Source organism: Hypanus sabinus, chromosome 12 (genome assembly GCF_030144855.1).
Source record: "Hypanus sabinus isolate sHypSab1 chromosome 12, sHypSab1.hap1, whole genome shotgun sequence".
Classification (NCBI taxonomy): Eukaryota; Metazoa; Chordata; class Chondrichthyes; order Myliobatiformes; family Dasyatidae; genus Hypanus; species Hypanus sabinus.
In genome coordinates, this window is record NC_082717.1 from 62978845 (window position 1) to 62993139 (window position 14295).

Sequence of the window (14295 nt, forward strand, 5' to 3'; positions counted from 1 at the left end):
AGAAGCCAAAGGAGAAGTTGATTTATGTATTGCATGTTTGTTCATTTTTGTTTGGAAACGATGAAATTGTGAAACATGAAGCAATATATTATAAATAGAATGCACAGGGTTCCAAAGCTGGATGACTTATTTTTAAACCATACAAAGTAGAAGTTACATATATTTAATGTCCAAGAAAGGTACTTGAGGTTGAAGTTCCTGAAAAGGTGACTGGTGCATTGGTGCAAAGTAGACTGATAGTAATAACTTGATGGTTAGAATGTGTGGGTACATTATTGACTAGCCTTTTACAGTATTTAGGCAAAATAATATCCAAAAACATTTAACCCTTCTGTAAACCCTCAAGTATTCTTAAATATCGTGGAAACTTGTTGCTATTTAATTGTGGTTGTGGAAAATAATTTCCATGAAAATTATGTTAAGCTTTAGGGATGGCTTCATTTTCTAAAATTTCAGTTGAATAGCTCTAACCACAAGACTGTGTTTGTTATCTTCATACTTCTAAAATCTGCACTGAAAGATTTTTCAAGAATGGAACCATATTATTTTATTTCTATTTTAATTCTATATTTTATTAAGATTAATGTACATATACACATTGGCAAATAGTGAATCCCGTCAGGAGTTAATAAAAGACAAGAAACCCTAGATTTGCATTTTGGAGTTTTATTGTATCCAATAAAACATCAAACCTCTGGTAGATGTACAGCAATTAAGTTATGACAATGAACGAAGTCACTGACGAGGCACTGAAGCTGGTGATATAGAGGTCGTTATAGCCTCACAAACCCAAAGGTACATTGGATTTTTGTACCCCAGAGATCAAATGTACCACTGATGCAATACGATTTCAGTATTTACACTGACATTAAAGATACATAGTGGAAGCTCATTGGTCTGTCTGCCCCAACAGCAAGTTGCTTGTTGGCGGAGAAACTGAAGGATCTGGACTTGGTGTGGATCATGCTGCTACCTGCAGCAGAAAGGCTTCAGAGAAGGTGAAGTAGGTGCAGTCTAACAGTGAGTAACCGACTTTGTCATTTTCCTTGTTATCCTTGTTGGACATGCTGCAGTTCCAATTCACTGATTTATCGGCAGACAGCAGAGGAGCTGCATACTCTAAATCATAGCGAGGACTAGGCCACAAGCTACGATGTTGCCTGTTTACTGCAGCCCATGAGAGAGGCGTTGGAGTTGATGCATGCACTCCACCAGAGTGCCGGAGATGGTGTGGCATTGCGTCCAGCCAGAGTTGGTGCTGCTCCCCAGTGACTGTTCAGCAGAAGATGAGCTGTATTGTGTTCAACTGCAGCCTACTGCAACATTAATAGATTCAGGGTCTTGGACTTTTTTTTCTGTGACTATTTTACTGATATCTTATGTACATGCTAGCTTATATGTGCTATATATGCCTTGTGCTTTGTATCACTGTTGGTGCCGTGTTTTGCATCTTGGCCCCAGAGTAATGCTGTTTTATTTGGCTATATTCATGGGTATTCATGTATAGTTGAATGACAATGAAACTACTATGAACTACTAATTGATAAGACACCTCTGAAGGCCCAAATATCTTTGGGAGAAACTAATTAACACAAATATTCTAAAACCTTTTAATTACAGAGAGCCAGATACAATTAATATTGTCAGGGCCATTTTTGATTATACAAATATGATAAATACACAAAAACTTTTGATTGCCCATACCTGTGGCCATGTTTGATATGCTAAATGATAACATTTGCCTGGTGTGCCAACTTGCACTCAAGTCACAATGATGCGAATATCTTAGCCGTGCTGTCTAGTTTGATGCAATCCAATTAATACAACTCGCATTGTCTTTAATGTTTGGTTCTTGCAAATGCAATTTTTTAGTCTGTGTAATAGCCTGTGTCTTTAACTTCAATTTACTGTTAGCAATTTACAAAAAAGCTCAAGGCTAATTGCAAACTTTCTGAACTTATTTACATGTGCAGAACTGAAGCCTGGTTCTTGATTGAATTAATATCTGCTATATTCACATAACTCTAGAATACTTCCCAACAAATTACACAATAATAGATGGATGAGTCTAATCTATGTTAATTAAATCTGTTCTACAATTCCAGTTGGATAAAAAGATGTGCATGTTGGAGGTAGCGGGAAGTAGTTGTTTATATTAAAAAAACTGCACAAGTATATTTTAACTGACATAATTTTAAGATCATGCTATTAATTAATTTGTCAGTATCTCCAGTCCGTTCTTTTATAATATCTGAACCATACTTTTATAATCCTTAAAAGGTCCTCGACTAAGGGGAAGTGGATAACTAGTGAATATTAAATTAAAAGAAATATTAAATTCACTGTGATTTTTCTGACACATTAGATTGAAATTTCTGTGTAAAATTAGCATTGGATCTAGCTGAGAACACTAAAAATCAAATTCTGGATGCGAGCAAATTAGGCAGTAATCAAAAAGCAAAAGCTGTAGACTGAGAAAATATGAAATAAAGCCAACAAGTTGTAGAAGTACACAGCAGGTCAGTTAGCATTTATGAAACAAGAATCAGAATTGATATTTCAGATCATTCATTCATATTGCCAACATTTCTGTTTATTTGTGCCAAGACTGTTTCACAAATAATTTGAGTAATTACTCTGACTGATTTGTATTCTGTGCCTTGCAATGTTTTTTTTCCATTTTAAAGATGGCATATAAGTAGATGTTGTTTTCTCACTGAATATATTTAGAAGGTAAGCGATTTTAATTTGGTAGGCGACTTGAATTTTAGTTAATAGGAAAAAGACAACATAACCCCTTCAATTTGTGCCAGGGCACAAACCACTAATTACCAAAATGTTGCTGAAATATTGGTAAAATGAAGCAGCAGTGAAGGAAATGTAATGGCAGCAAGTTTCTAAAGAATTGTTCCCTGCCCTGTTAACTTGCTCTTGTATTGAGCATGTCCATCAGCATGAATTTCTTCATGAAAGCCAGCTGGGATCTGATCTGTGATGTCCCAAGCAAAGCCAGGCCATACTGATTGTCAATCACACACAAGGGCTTTGACAGGTAATGAAGATACACCCCAGGCTGAACTGTCAAAGAGCTTGAATGTTTGTGAATGTCTCAAAGGCATTAACTCAAATTGTACATACTATTTAAAAATTGTAAAAAAAAACTTAATTTGAAAAAAGTAAACATCCTTGAAGACAAATTTAAAAACCTATTAAAACAAAAATATGAATGTACCTGTTTTAGCAACTGTTCACATTCATTGAAGTTGTTAAAGGACAGTGCATGCTCAGCAGGTTGATTTTCCCTGTAATGTTGGGAAACTGCAGAAATTTAATTCTACTCTTGCTCCATAAGAATTGGCAAATGACATTATCAATTAGGTCAAAAGCAGTCTCTCAGTAAGAATAAAATACATCATTTTTTTTAGTTGGAGTTATGAACTTAATACCAGAACCAGAATTTTAAACTTTAAGCACATGAATATAAAGTGACAACTGGATAAAATGGTTTGGAAAACATTCATTAAAAATCATGCTATTGATCAGAATCAACCATTTTATGAAAGGGAAATATAGATGACATCAGAAATTACATGAAAACTAGTGGGTGCAACTTACTACTTAGTTTGCAGTGCAGCTTTACTTTTACAACTAGAATGCATCACAGCAATGATGCTTATGAGAAATAACTGATAATAGACTGCCAGACTGAAAATTGCTGACTTATTCCAGCTCCTATCTAACCTTTAACCATGCTAATATGTTTATCAATACTGATACATTACCTTCAAACCCTCACCCATGAACCCTAATTTTATGCAACTACCTTTTGAATATTTTGTTTTCTATACTGTCCACTTAGAGCAAAAAAATTCTACAGTGTAATCCAAAAACCAGTATTTTCTGAAATAGAATTATATGAATAGGTTCAAGATAATGGTGCATCCAGCATGATGTCCACTCTGGTTCCAACTGCTGGTGTAATAATTCATCCTTTACCTCTTACTGATGATCACAAGACACTGTTGGATATTAAGAACACCAAGTATTGCCAGTCTACCTCACCAGCAGATCAGCTCCGCAGCTTGTCTTCTGCTTCAGCCACCTAGGGGAGACGTCATCGGAAAGCGCGCTTGTATTCATGCAAGACTAAAGGAGAAACACTGCAGGCTAGCTCTCCTGTCGATTCTGCTTTCATATATTCGATCACTAGAAAATAAGCTGGGGATGGAGATGAAGGACAGCTGCACGTTCATCCTGATGGAAGTATGGCTCCAGGGTACCACCCTGTGATGGAGGTGTATGTATATATGTTGTTGTTGTTGTTCGTCCTTCGGAGTCGAAGATGACCATGACTTCAGTCAGGTGGAGGGTTTGTGACTGGATCCGGAGGTGACTGGTGCTGCCAATCTGGGCCCTGAAAGCTCACCCACATTTGGGACACATGAGGGTAGGTGCTGCAGTGGAAGTGGAGGTAGCTCGAGCCTTGCGCGTGGCATGTTTCCTCTGAGCCTCTGCGGTGTGTCTGATTTCTGCTGCATATGCTTCTTTAGTGGTCCTGCTCCACTGGGTTGGGCGGTCCAGAGCAAGCGATTCCCAGCTACTGGGATTGATGTTAAGGTCTTTGAAGGACACTTTGAGGCAGTCTTTGAAACATTTCTTCTGCCCTCCAACTGAGCGCTTGCTCTGGCTTAGCTCTCCATACAGCAGCTGTTTTGGTAGTTGACTGTCAGACATCCTGACAACATGGCCAGCCCATCTGGCTTGGGCTTTCTGTAGGAGGGTGTAGACGCTGTGGGTGCTAGCATCCCACACAGCTCTGCGGCATCATCAGTATCTTGCAAACCACACACCTTGATGAATCCTTTATTACTGCTGGCAACTTCAAACATGCTAACTTAAAAACAGAACTGCTGTCAGCATGTTGGGTCTCCACACCTGTCTCTGTAACTGGATGATGGACTTCTTGACAGAAAGTCCACAGTCAATCCGTGTTGGCAGAAGCACCTCGAGCTTCAACACGCTGAGCACCGGCATTTCCCTGCTTCAACCCGCTGCTGTTCACACTGCTGACGACACAACAATGATTGGCCTCATCAACAGCAACGAGACAATGTACAGGGAGGAGGTAGAGCACTTAATAGAATAGTGTGAGGACAATAACTAGTCTCGATGTAGACAAGATCAAAGAGATGATTGTGGACTTCGGGAAGGTACAAGCTGACCACTCCTCTCTGCACATACACTGCTGCTCTGTAGAGAGAGTTAGGAGAACCAGATTTCTGGGAGCGTACAGAACGGATGCTCTCACCTTCTCCTCATTGAACCTACTTCCTGAGGAGATTTAGATGAGTGAGGCTCCCCTCACTTTCCTCATTCTAACCAAATTTTACAGGAACACTACCAAGAATGTCCTGACTCAGCTGTTCGTTTGCTTGACACCGGACTGCACTGAGATTTACTTTTAATAAAATCATTGGTTAAAATTGTGGCTGTAACCATGTAGCAGACATAAACTGGAGAAAAACTTTTGAAGGGGATCAAGTTTGAGAATACTGTCGCCCCTCTTGATTGTGTGGTTATTTGAATATGTGAACAAATTACTTTTCATTCTGATGAAAATTAGTAGAATGTAAAGTTGTGGTTAAAGATTTTAAAACTGCAGTGGTTTATACAGAGCTTATAACCTGTGTTAAGTTTTTTTAATATCAGTCTCATGAATTTCAATTTTGGTTTTCCTTTACCAGATGCCCCCTCACTATAGTCAGCAGAGCATGAGTGGCTACTGCCAGCAGGGCCAGCAACCTTACTACAATCAACAACAGCAACAACAGTCATCATACATGCAGCAGGCACAACAGAGGTACCAAGCACAGCAGGTACGTTTATCTACTTAAATTCTGGAAAGTCTATTGGCTTGGAAACCAACAGCAAAGAATAGTAAATGGCTTACTTTTCACTTAATACTGGCAGGATTGATACTTAGATGGAATATTGACTAATTTCTTTAATTGAACATGGTGTTTAAATGTTTTGAGTTATTTTTATACCTAATGTGTTACTTCTATTAAAACAGTGGATTCCAGTTAATTGGATCACTGGTTAATCGTGGCAGCTGCTTATTTGGGATAACTCTTTTAAAAAAAAAACAAATGTGAATCAAGAATATAGCTGGGATTCCTTTTGTCTATTTGAGACATTATGCCACTTGATTGGATCAGGAAACCATTGTCGAACAGTTTCTAACTGGTGTCACTTGAGTGCACTTGCCATAGCCATTAGAGACTACACCATGCTTACAGTGAACAGTTTTTAAATAGCATCAGTTTGGTGTATTTATGTTCAAAAAGCAGTGAATTTTGTCACTGATAGCTGTTGAGAAATGAGCAGTAGGACAATTTGGAACTGTCTTGCTCACTATGGTTTCAAAAATTCAGGCTTGGCGAGCCAGAAGCAGTCCAGAGTGAAAATGAAACACTTCCATTGCTTCACAAGTTAGAAACGTTGAAGAATTTGAAGGTATCGACAGTCATTTTGAATGTTACAATGATAATTAGAATGAGGTGGAGGATAAATGTGTGGCTGAGGGATTGGAGCAGGGATTCAGATTTCTGGGTCATCGGGACCTCTTCTGGGGCAGGTGTGACCTGTACAAAAAGGAGGTGTTGCAGTTGAATCCACGGATGACCAATATCCTGGTGGGGAGGTTTGCTAAGGCTATTGGGGAGAGTTTAAACTAGAAATGCTGGGGGGTGGGAGCCAAACTGAAGTGACAGAAGGAAGAGAGGTTGGATCACAAATAAATAAAGCTTGGAGATAGTGCAAGAGGGAGGATATACAGGTGATAGAGAAGGGATGCGCTCAGACTGATGGTTTGAGATGTGTCTATTTTAATACAAGAAGCATCATGAACAAAGCTTAGGGCTTGAATCAGCACTTGGAGCTATGATGTTGTGGCCATTACAGAGACTTGGATGGTGCATGGACCGGAATGGCTACTTCAAGTGCCAGGCTTTAAATGTTTCAGAAAGGTTGGAGAGTGAGGCAAAAGAGGTGGGGGCATGGCACCGTGGATCAGGGATAGTGTCACGGCTGCAGAAAAGGAGGAAGTCATGGAGGGGTTGTCTACGAAGTCTCTGTGGGTGGAAGTTAGGAACAGGAAGGGGTCATTAACTCTGCTGGGTGTTTTTTATAGACCACCTAATAGTAACAGGGACATCGAGGAGCAAATAGGGAGATAGATTCTATGAAGGAATAATAATAACAGGGTTGCTCTTGTGAGAGATTTTAATTTCTGAAATATTGATTGGCATCTCCCTAGAGTGAGGGGTTTAGATGGGGTAGAGTTTGTTAGGTGTGTTCAGGAAGGTTTTTTGACACAATATGTAGGTAAGCCTACAAGAGGAGAGACTGTACTTGATTTAGTATTGGGAAATTAACCTGATCAGGTGTCAGATCTCTCAGTGGGAGAGCATTTTGAAGATAGTTTTGACAATTCTATCTCCTTTACCATAGCATTGGAGAGGGATATGAACAGACAAGTTAGGGAAATGTTTAATTGGAGTAATATAAGGCGATCAGGCAGGAACTTGGAAGCATAAATTGGAAACAGATGTTCCTAGGGAAACGTACGGAAGAAATGTGGCAAATGTTCAGGGGATATTTGTGTGAGGTTCTGAATAGGTACGGTCCAATGAGACAAGGAATGGATGGTAGGGTACAAGATCCACGGTGTACAAAGGCTGTTGTAAATCTAGTCAAGAAGAAAAGAGTTTACGAAAGGTTCAAAAAGCTAGGGAATGATAGAGATACAGAAGATTATAAGGCTAGCAGGAAGGAGCTTAAGAATGAAATTTAGGAGAGCCAGAAGGGGCCATGAGAAAGCCTTCGCAAGCAGGATTAAGGAAAACCCCAAGGCATTCTACAAGTATGTGAAGAGCAAGAGGATCAGATGTGAGAGAATAGGACCAATCAAGTGTGACAGTGGGAAAGTGTATATGGAACCAGAGGAGACGGCAGAGGTACCGAATGAATACTTTGCTTCAGTATTCACTACGGAAAAGGATCTTGTCAATTGTAGGGATGACTTGCAGTGGACTGAAAAGCTTGAGCACGTAGATATTAAGGAAGAGGATGTGCTGGAGCTTCTGGAAAGCATCAAGTTGGATAAGTCTTTGGGACTGGACGAGATGTACCCCAGGCTACTGTGGGAAGCGAGGGAGAAGATTGCTGAGCCTCTGACAATGATCTTTGCATCATCAATGAGGACGGGAGAGGTTCCAGAGGATTGGAGGGTTGCAGATGTTGTTCCCTTATTCAAGAAAAGGAGTAGGGATAGCCCAGGAAATTATAGGCCAGTGAGTTTTACTTCAGTGGTTGGTAAGTTGATGGAGAAGGTCCCGAGAGGCAGGATTTATGAACATTTGGAGAGGCATAATATGATTAGGAATAGTCAGTATGGCTTTGTCAAAGGCAGGTCATGCCGTAAAGCCTGAATGAATTTTTTTTTGTAATTTTTTTTATTGAAGTTCATCATCAAATATTTCCATAAGATGTATTTCAGACATTGTACATATATATCATATAGATCACAAATCTCCACAAAGTATTTATCTGAACTATACACTTATAGAAAAGAGTGGAAAGAAAAAAACAAGCAAAAGGAAAGAACTATGTACAAGTAGGGAGTGATCTTTTCTTTACAACAGATTCATTGATTTGTGAGAATAAAATCAGGCCTATGAGGCATTATGTAGTGAAACCATTTTTTTCTATATGAATCAAATTGTTCTAGCTTATGATTAACAGATGCTGTTATTTTCTCCATCTTATAAATGTCCATTGTAATTTCCATCCATGTATTTAAAGTTGGGCTCTCCTGTGATGACCATTTCCTAGTAAGAGTCTTTTTACCAGCCACCAACAGTATATTCATTAAATATTTTATCTCTTTTCAACCATTCTTGAGGTATATATCCAAAATATATGGACTTACTCTCTAAAGGGTATTTCACATTTAAAGATGTCTTGTAGGGAAGTGTGTATCCCCCTCCAATAGTTTTTGATAACAGGGCAGTCCCAAAAAATATGATAATGATTTGCATTTTGATTTCCACAATTTTTCCAGCAAACAGGGAGGTTATTATCATATGAATGAATTTTTTGAGGATGTGGCTTAATACATTGCAGTAGAGCAGTAGATGTAATGTATATGGATTTCAGCAAGGCATTTGATAAGGTATCTCATGTAATGCTTATTGAGAAAGTAAGGAGGCATGGGATCTAAGGGGACCTTGCTTTGTGGATCCAGAACTGGCTTGCCCACAAAAAGCAAAGAGTGGTTGTAGACGGGTCATATTATGCATGGAGGTCGGTGACCAGTGCTGTACCTCAGGGATCTGTTCTGGGACCCTACTGTTTGTGATTTTTATAAATGACCTGGATGAGGAAGTGAAGGGATAGGTTAGTAAATATGCTGATAAGACAAAGGTTGGGGGTGTTGGGGATAGTGTGGAGGGCTGTCAGAGGTTACAACAGAACATCATCCCTTGCATTGCATGATGGCAGTCCATTATCTACACTAGATGTTCACGCTTATTTTGTTCATTGCATACACTGGATGAATTCCTCCAAAGATAACTCTTAGGAATTAGAGCTTTAGTACCGTATTGGTAGTGTTCTAATTTGTTCTGTTTTCATTTAAATATGTATATTATTTGTTACTTAGTTAAACAGTAGTTTGTTTTTTTTTTAAATGCGTTTTTAACTATTTCCGTGAAACTGGCCAATTTAAACAATTGCTTATTTGGGCCAAAAATGTACTGGTCCCAATGTATCCCAATAACTGAAATCCGCTGCATTTTTAAAAAAAAAGACAGTTGCATCTGATTCCCGGATACTTATGACATCTTGATGGTGATTAATTTATTTGATAAATTCATGAGGTGTGATCATAAACACTGAAGTATACAAGAAAATACAGCAACTTTTCCTGTCCTGTTTGGCTGATTAATTGCTTGCTCAAGTGGAAAAAAGTAACCAAGGAACAACACGCACAAAATGCTGGTGGAACACAGCAGGCCAGGCAGCATCTATAAGGAGAAGCACTGTCGACGTTTCAGGCCGAGACCCTTCGTCAGGACTCAAAAGTAACCAAGGCATCAGTTTTAAGAACTATCTGATTGCACAGAAATAATAGTTTTTGAAATTCACTTTAGGGGAAAATAGCTTAAAATATTTGTTTTCTTGAGTCAGATGCCTCATTATTTCCACCCAACTTCAAATTCATGACTTTACAAAAAAATAGATTTCTTTTGTAAACACGAGATTCTGCAGATGCTGGAAAACCAGAGCAGTACACCCAAAATGCTGGAGGAACTCAGCAGGTCAGGCAGGGTCTATGAAAATGAATAAACAATCGATATTTTAGGCTGAGACCCTTCAAATTTTTCTTGTTTGATAATGCTGACTTGTTGATCTATATTGGACTAGAAAGTGAGAGCAAACAGATTTATGTACAAAATAACCACTTTAGAAATGTCTTACCTGTATGAAAAAAAGTTATTTATTGAAAAGTTGCAATATTTGCTAATTATAATTAAAATCTTAAGTTACATTTGTAACTCTTCCAGAATTATGGAAGTTGATTGTGGGCAGGGGTGGGGTGGTGAGAGAATAGTCATAACAGTTGAAACCTTGAAGCTGGATTTACTTATATTGTAGCCTTTTGTATTTGTAGTCTCATTGGACACTCCACATGAGGCTCTAACTAAAACATCTCAGCTGATGGAAGGTGCCTCCAGGAAAAATATGCTCATGATATTGTTATGCACTGTTCCTTACTGCATGGCATATGTATATTCAGAGAAGGTTACCAGGCAGAAGGAGAATGGATCAAGAATGTTGAAAACCAATTTGCAATTAGACAAAGGAAAAGATTTGAGTTGGTTCTTCGAGCCTCCTTGGGGGAAAAAATGTAACATTTCAACTGTTTCCTGGGAATCCCTGGTTCTTAACCAGACGAAAGGAGAGAAGAAACATTTGGAATTATTTTAAGAACCTCAAATCCTTGCATAAAAAGGCCAAGCATAATGGGTTTGAAGATACATATTGTGTTTCAAGCTTGCCACCTGTCCTATCAGGCAGTTCCTTTACCAACTGCAAAAGAGTGTGTATTTCCCATATTGACCTCCTAAGAGCCTGCAGAACTGGTGTGGAAGCAAATCATCTTGGGCCCTGGGGAACGCATAGAAAGTAGATGACAACATATTTGGGTATTGAACCTAAAAAATTATGTACCAAGATGGAAATTGAGGAACTTAGTAGAAATATAATTTTTTTTCCAGAAGCCATAAGTCTAAGGTTGGGTTATTTTATAATTGTTTGCCCATAAATGTTTTATGATCTTAAATATGCCCATAGATACTCACAAATATTCCTAAACTGAGGAATATTTAAATAGGAGTAAAACGCTGGGTTTAAACTGATATTATGGATCCTGTGCAGATTTTCTTTTTAGTAGAAAGCTTGGGTTTACCTAGACAGAAAATGTCATGATTATATTGTCTCCCTTGGAGGTGGTTGAGTAGACAAGAGTTCTTCAAGATGGGAAGGACTTTGGGTACAGTCCTGATGAGCTCTTAAGGTTTATAAAAGAGTAGATGTGGAGAAGCTATTATTACTGTAGGAAAGAAGAAAACTGAGTTTCTCAAGGATGGATGGTTGATAATAAGTCTATTTGAAAATACAAGGTGAAGGTAATCACTCAAGCGTGAACCATATTATTTCCATGTACTAACTTCTGGTGATGAGTTGAGATGTTCATGAAGGTTACTTCTATTGTCCAACTTGTGTTCATAGTTGGGTGCAGCCTGGATACAGATGTTAGAAAAGCAATTCAAGTGCTAAGTAAAGGGTATTGGGAAGTCAAGATAAGTTGTGACTAGGAGAAAAAATAACAAGTGGTCTCTTGCAATTCCCCTTCAAGGTGGTGAATTGTTGTTGAACATCACTTGTATGGCCGTTAGACACTACACCATTCTTAGAGCAAACAGTTTTTAAATAGCGTCAGTTGCATGTGTTTGTGTTCAAAAAGCAGCAATTTTTGTTGTCAATAATAGTGGTGAAAATAAGTAATAGAGACAATTCAGAACTGTTTTGCTCTTTGAAGTTTCAGGCATTTTGTCTTAGAGTTGCCAAAAATGACTGGGAGTGAAAATGCTACTTCAACAAGTTAGTAATTACGAAGAATTTGAAGGCATTAACAATCATCTTGAATGTTATAATGAGGATGAAGATTGGAAGAAGCAGTGGTCGAAAGTATTATATGAAGGTAGTCATTTTCTGCACAAGGTGTCTGCGCAGTTTCTACTCATTTACAGTCAATCAAAATAACACTGTATGAATATCTCCGATAATCTTAAGAACCAATGCACAGTTTTATAGTACTGTAGTATTATTGGTAGTGTTCTAATATGTACTCAATTAAATGGTAGTTTTTACCTTAACTATTTCTATGAAACTGCAGCAAATTGGGGCAACTGCTTAATTGAGCCAAAATGTACTGGTTCCAATGTGTCCCAATTAACTAGAATCCACTGCATATTCAAAGCTGATATTAATGTAAGGTTTGGCTGTAATTGACTTAAAAAGGTTGAGGGTAATGTTTTGTTTTACTGAATGCAAATACAAAAATAGTTTCAGTTGCTGATGTAACTTAAAAGCCATGTAGTCCCATAACTAAGTCTAGCGTTTGTATGTGTTGTTTTGATTATCAAAACCACTTTCCTTGACAGTTTTTTTTTAAAACTTGAACTCCATCTGCTTTAATTTACATTGTGAACTTGAATGATCTCTTACAGGAAGTCTCTTAACACATTTTCGATGGGTTACTCTGGTACTCAAAAATTCAATTTATCTTTGGTGCTTGTGTGTTGATTGCCTTTCTTAACCTTGGGTTAATCTAATACATTTCACAGCCAATTATTTCAAAGTTTATTTTGTGTTACATAAACAAATATTACCACTTTGTGGAACCATCAAATAAAGAAAATGTTGTATCTACACTACAAGTGGATTAAATAACTTTGAAATGTAATGCCATATACATTTACTTTGTATGTCAGTTTAGTCAGTATCAATTTTTAACATTCACACATCTTTCAGCCTTCATAGTTTGAACAAGAGAATAAATATTCTGATGTTAGTTGAGGGATAAATTTTGGCATTACATCAGGAGAACTCTCCTGTAGAAGAAGAACAGTAGGGCCATCTGATAGTATTCCATTTACTTTATTTGCTGCTGCATTGTTGTCAAGCAATACAAATTTTGGCAGCAGAACAAAATATAACTCAGCCTCTCCCAACTTAGCTGTGAGGAAAATAGATTGATTGGCAGTTTGAGCAAGAGATAGAAGGTTAAACTTAATATGAAGCAATGAATTTTAAGAGAAAACAACATGTGTTTAAGGGATGCCCTTCTCATGCTTGGGATTTCCAGAGGAAGCTTTCCTTCTCTGGGGACAAGGGTCAAAAGGAGTGCTGGCCAAGAATGCTCTGGAAAGTGTTCGTGTTAAAGCCCCCTACACTTAATCTTCAGTAATACTTAAAAAAGACTATCTACAACAAGCTTCCTGCTGGTGTGGAGCTAATATACAGGACAAATTGGGAAGTTGTTCAACCCACCTCACTGCAGAACAAGAGTTACTTCAGCTGTGGTGGTCACTGAACTGCAATAGGAAAGCATATACATTCATTCTGAGTTTGAGCCCTGAGTCATTGTTGATTTATTCACTGAAGTGTGTGGCAGAATTTGCTGAACATAATCATTTACCAACCTGCCCTAGGTGCACAACCCCACAAACAAACAATAAAGTCCTTTATGAGAGCCAGTGAATATAAACCACTTTCCATATCTAGGGAGCCACCTCTCAAAGAAGGCTTCATTAGTGATTAAAATATTCCATCACCTCTGGTACCAGCTTAACTTTTGACTTCCTGAGGGGAAAAAAAGTGTTTTATGAGATTTGTTTATTTCTCTCCTTTCTTTCCCCATCCAAGATGCACATTTGGAACCTTCTATCATCTTGCACCAGTCCTATGACCAATGATGTTTAAAATATTTTGATCAGATCCTCCAATGTTTGTACTTTCACATCCAAACTACTCAATGTGGACCCAAGTGAAAAATATTCTATTTTAGTGCAAGCAAGCATGAAAAAATAGCCCCTGTGCTTTTTCTTTAACTTTGATATCTGGCTTTTCCCTTAAGAATGGAAATCCTTGATGAAGGCAGCATAG

General features: G+C 38.1%; 1 protein-coding gene across 7 annotated transcripts in view; it reads left to right on the forward strand.

Annotated features, from left to right (window-relative positions):
• arid1b (AT-rich interactive domain 1B) overlaps positions 1–14295 on the forward strand; it is a 412366-nt gene that overhangs the window by 126619 nt on the left and 271452 nt on the right. For all 7 annotated transcript variants that reach the window (XM_059986071.1, XM_059986072.1, XM_059986073.1 and 4 more), the window contains exon 3: positions 5745–5876. In XM_059986071.1, coding sequence (XP_059842054.1) covers positions 5745–5876 — 132 coding nt within the window. The remainder of the gene's footprint in view (positions 1–5744; positions 5877–14295) is intronic.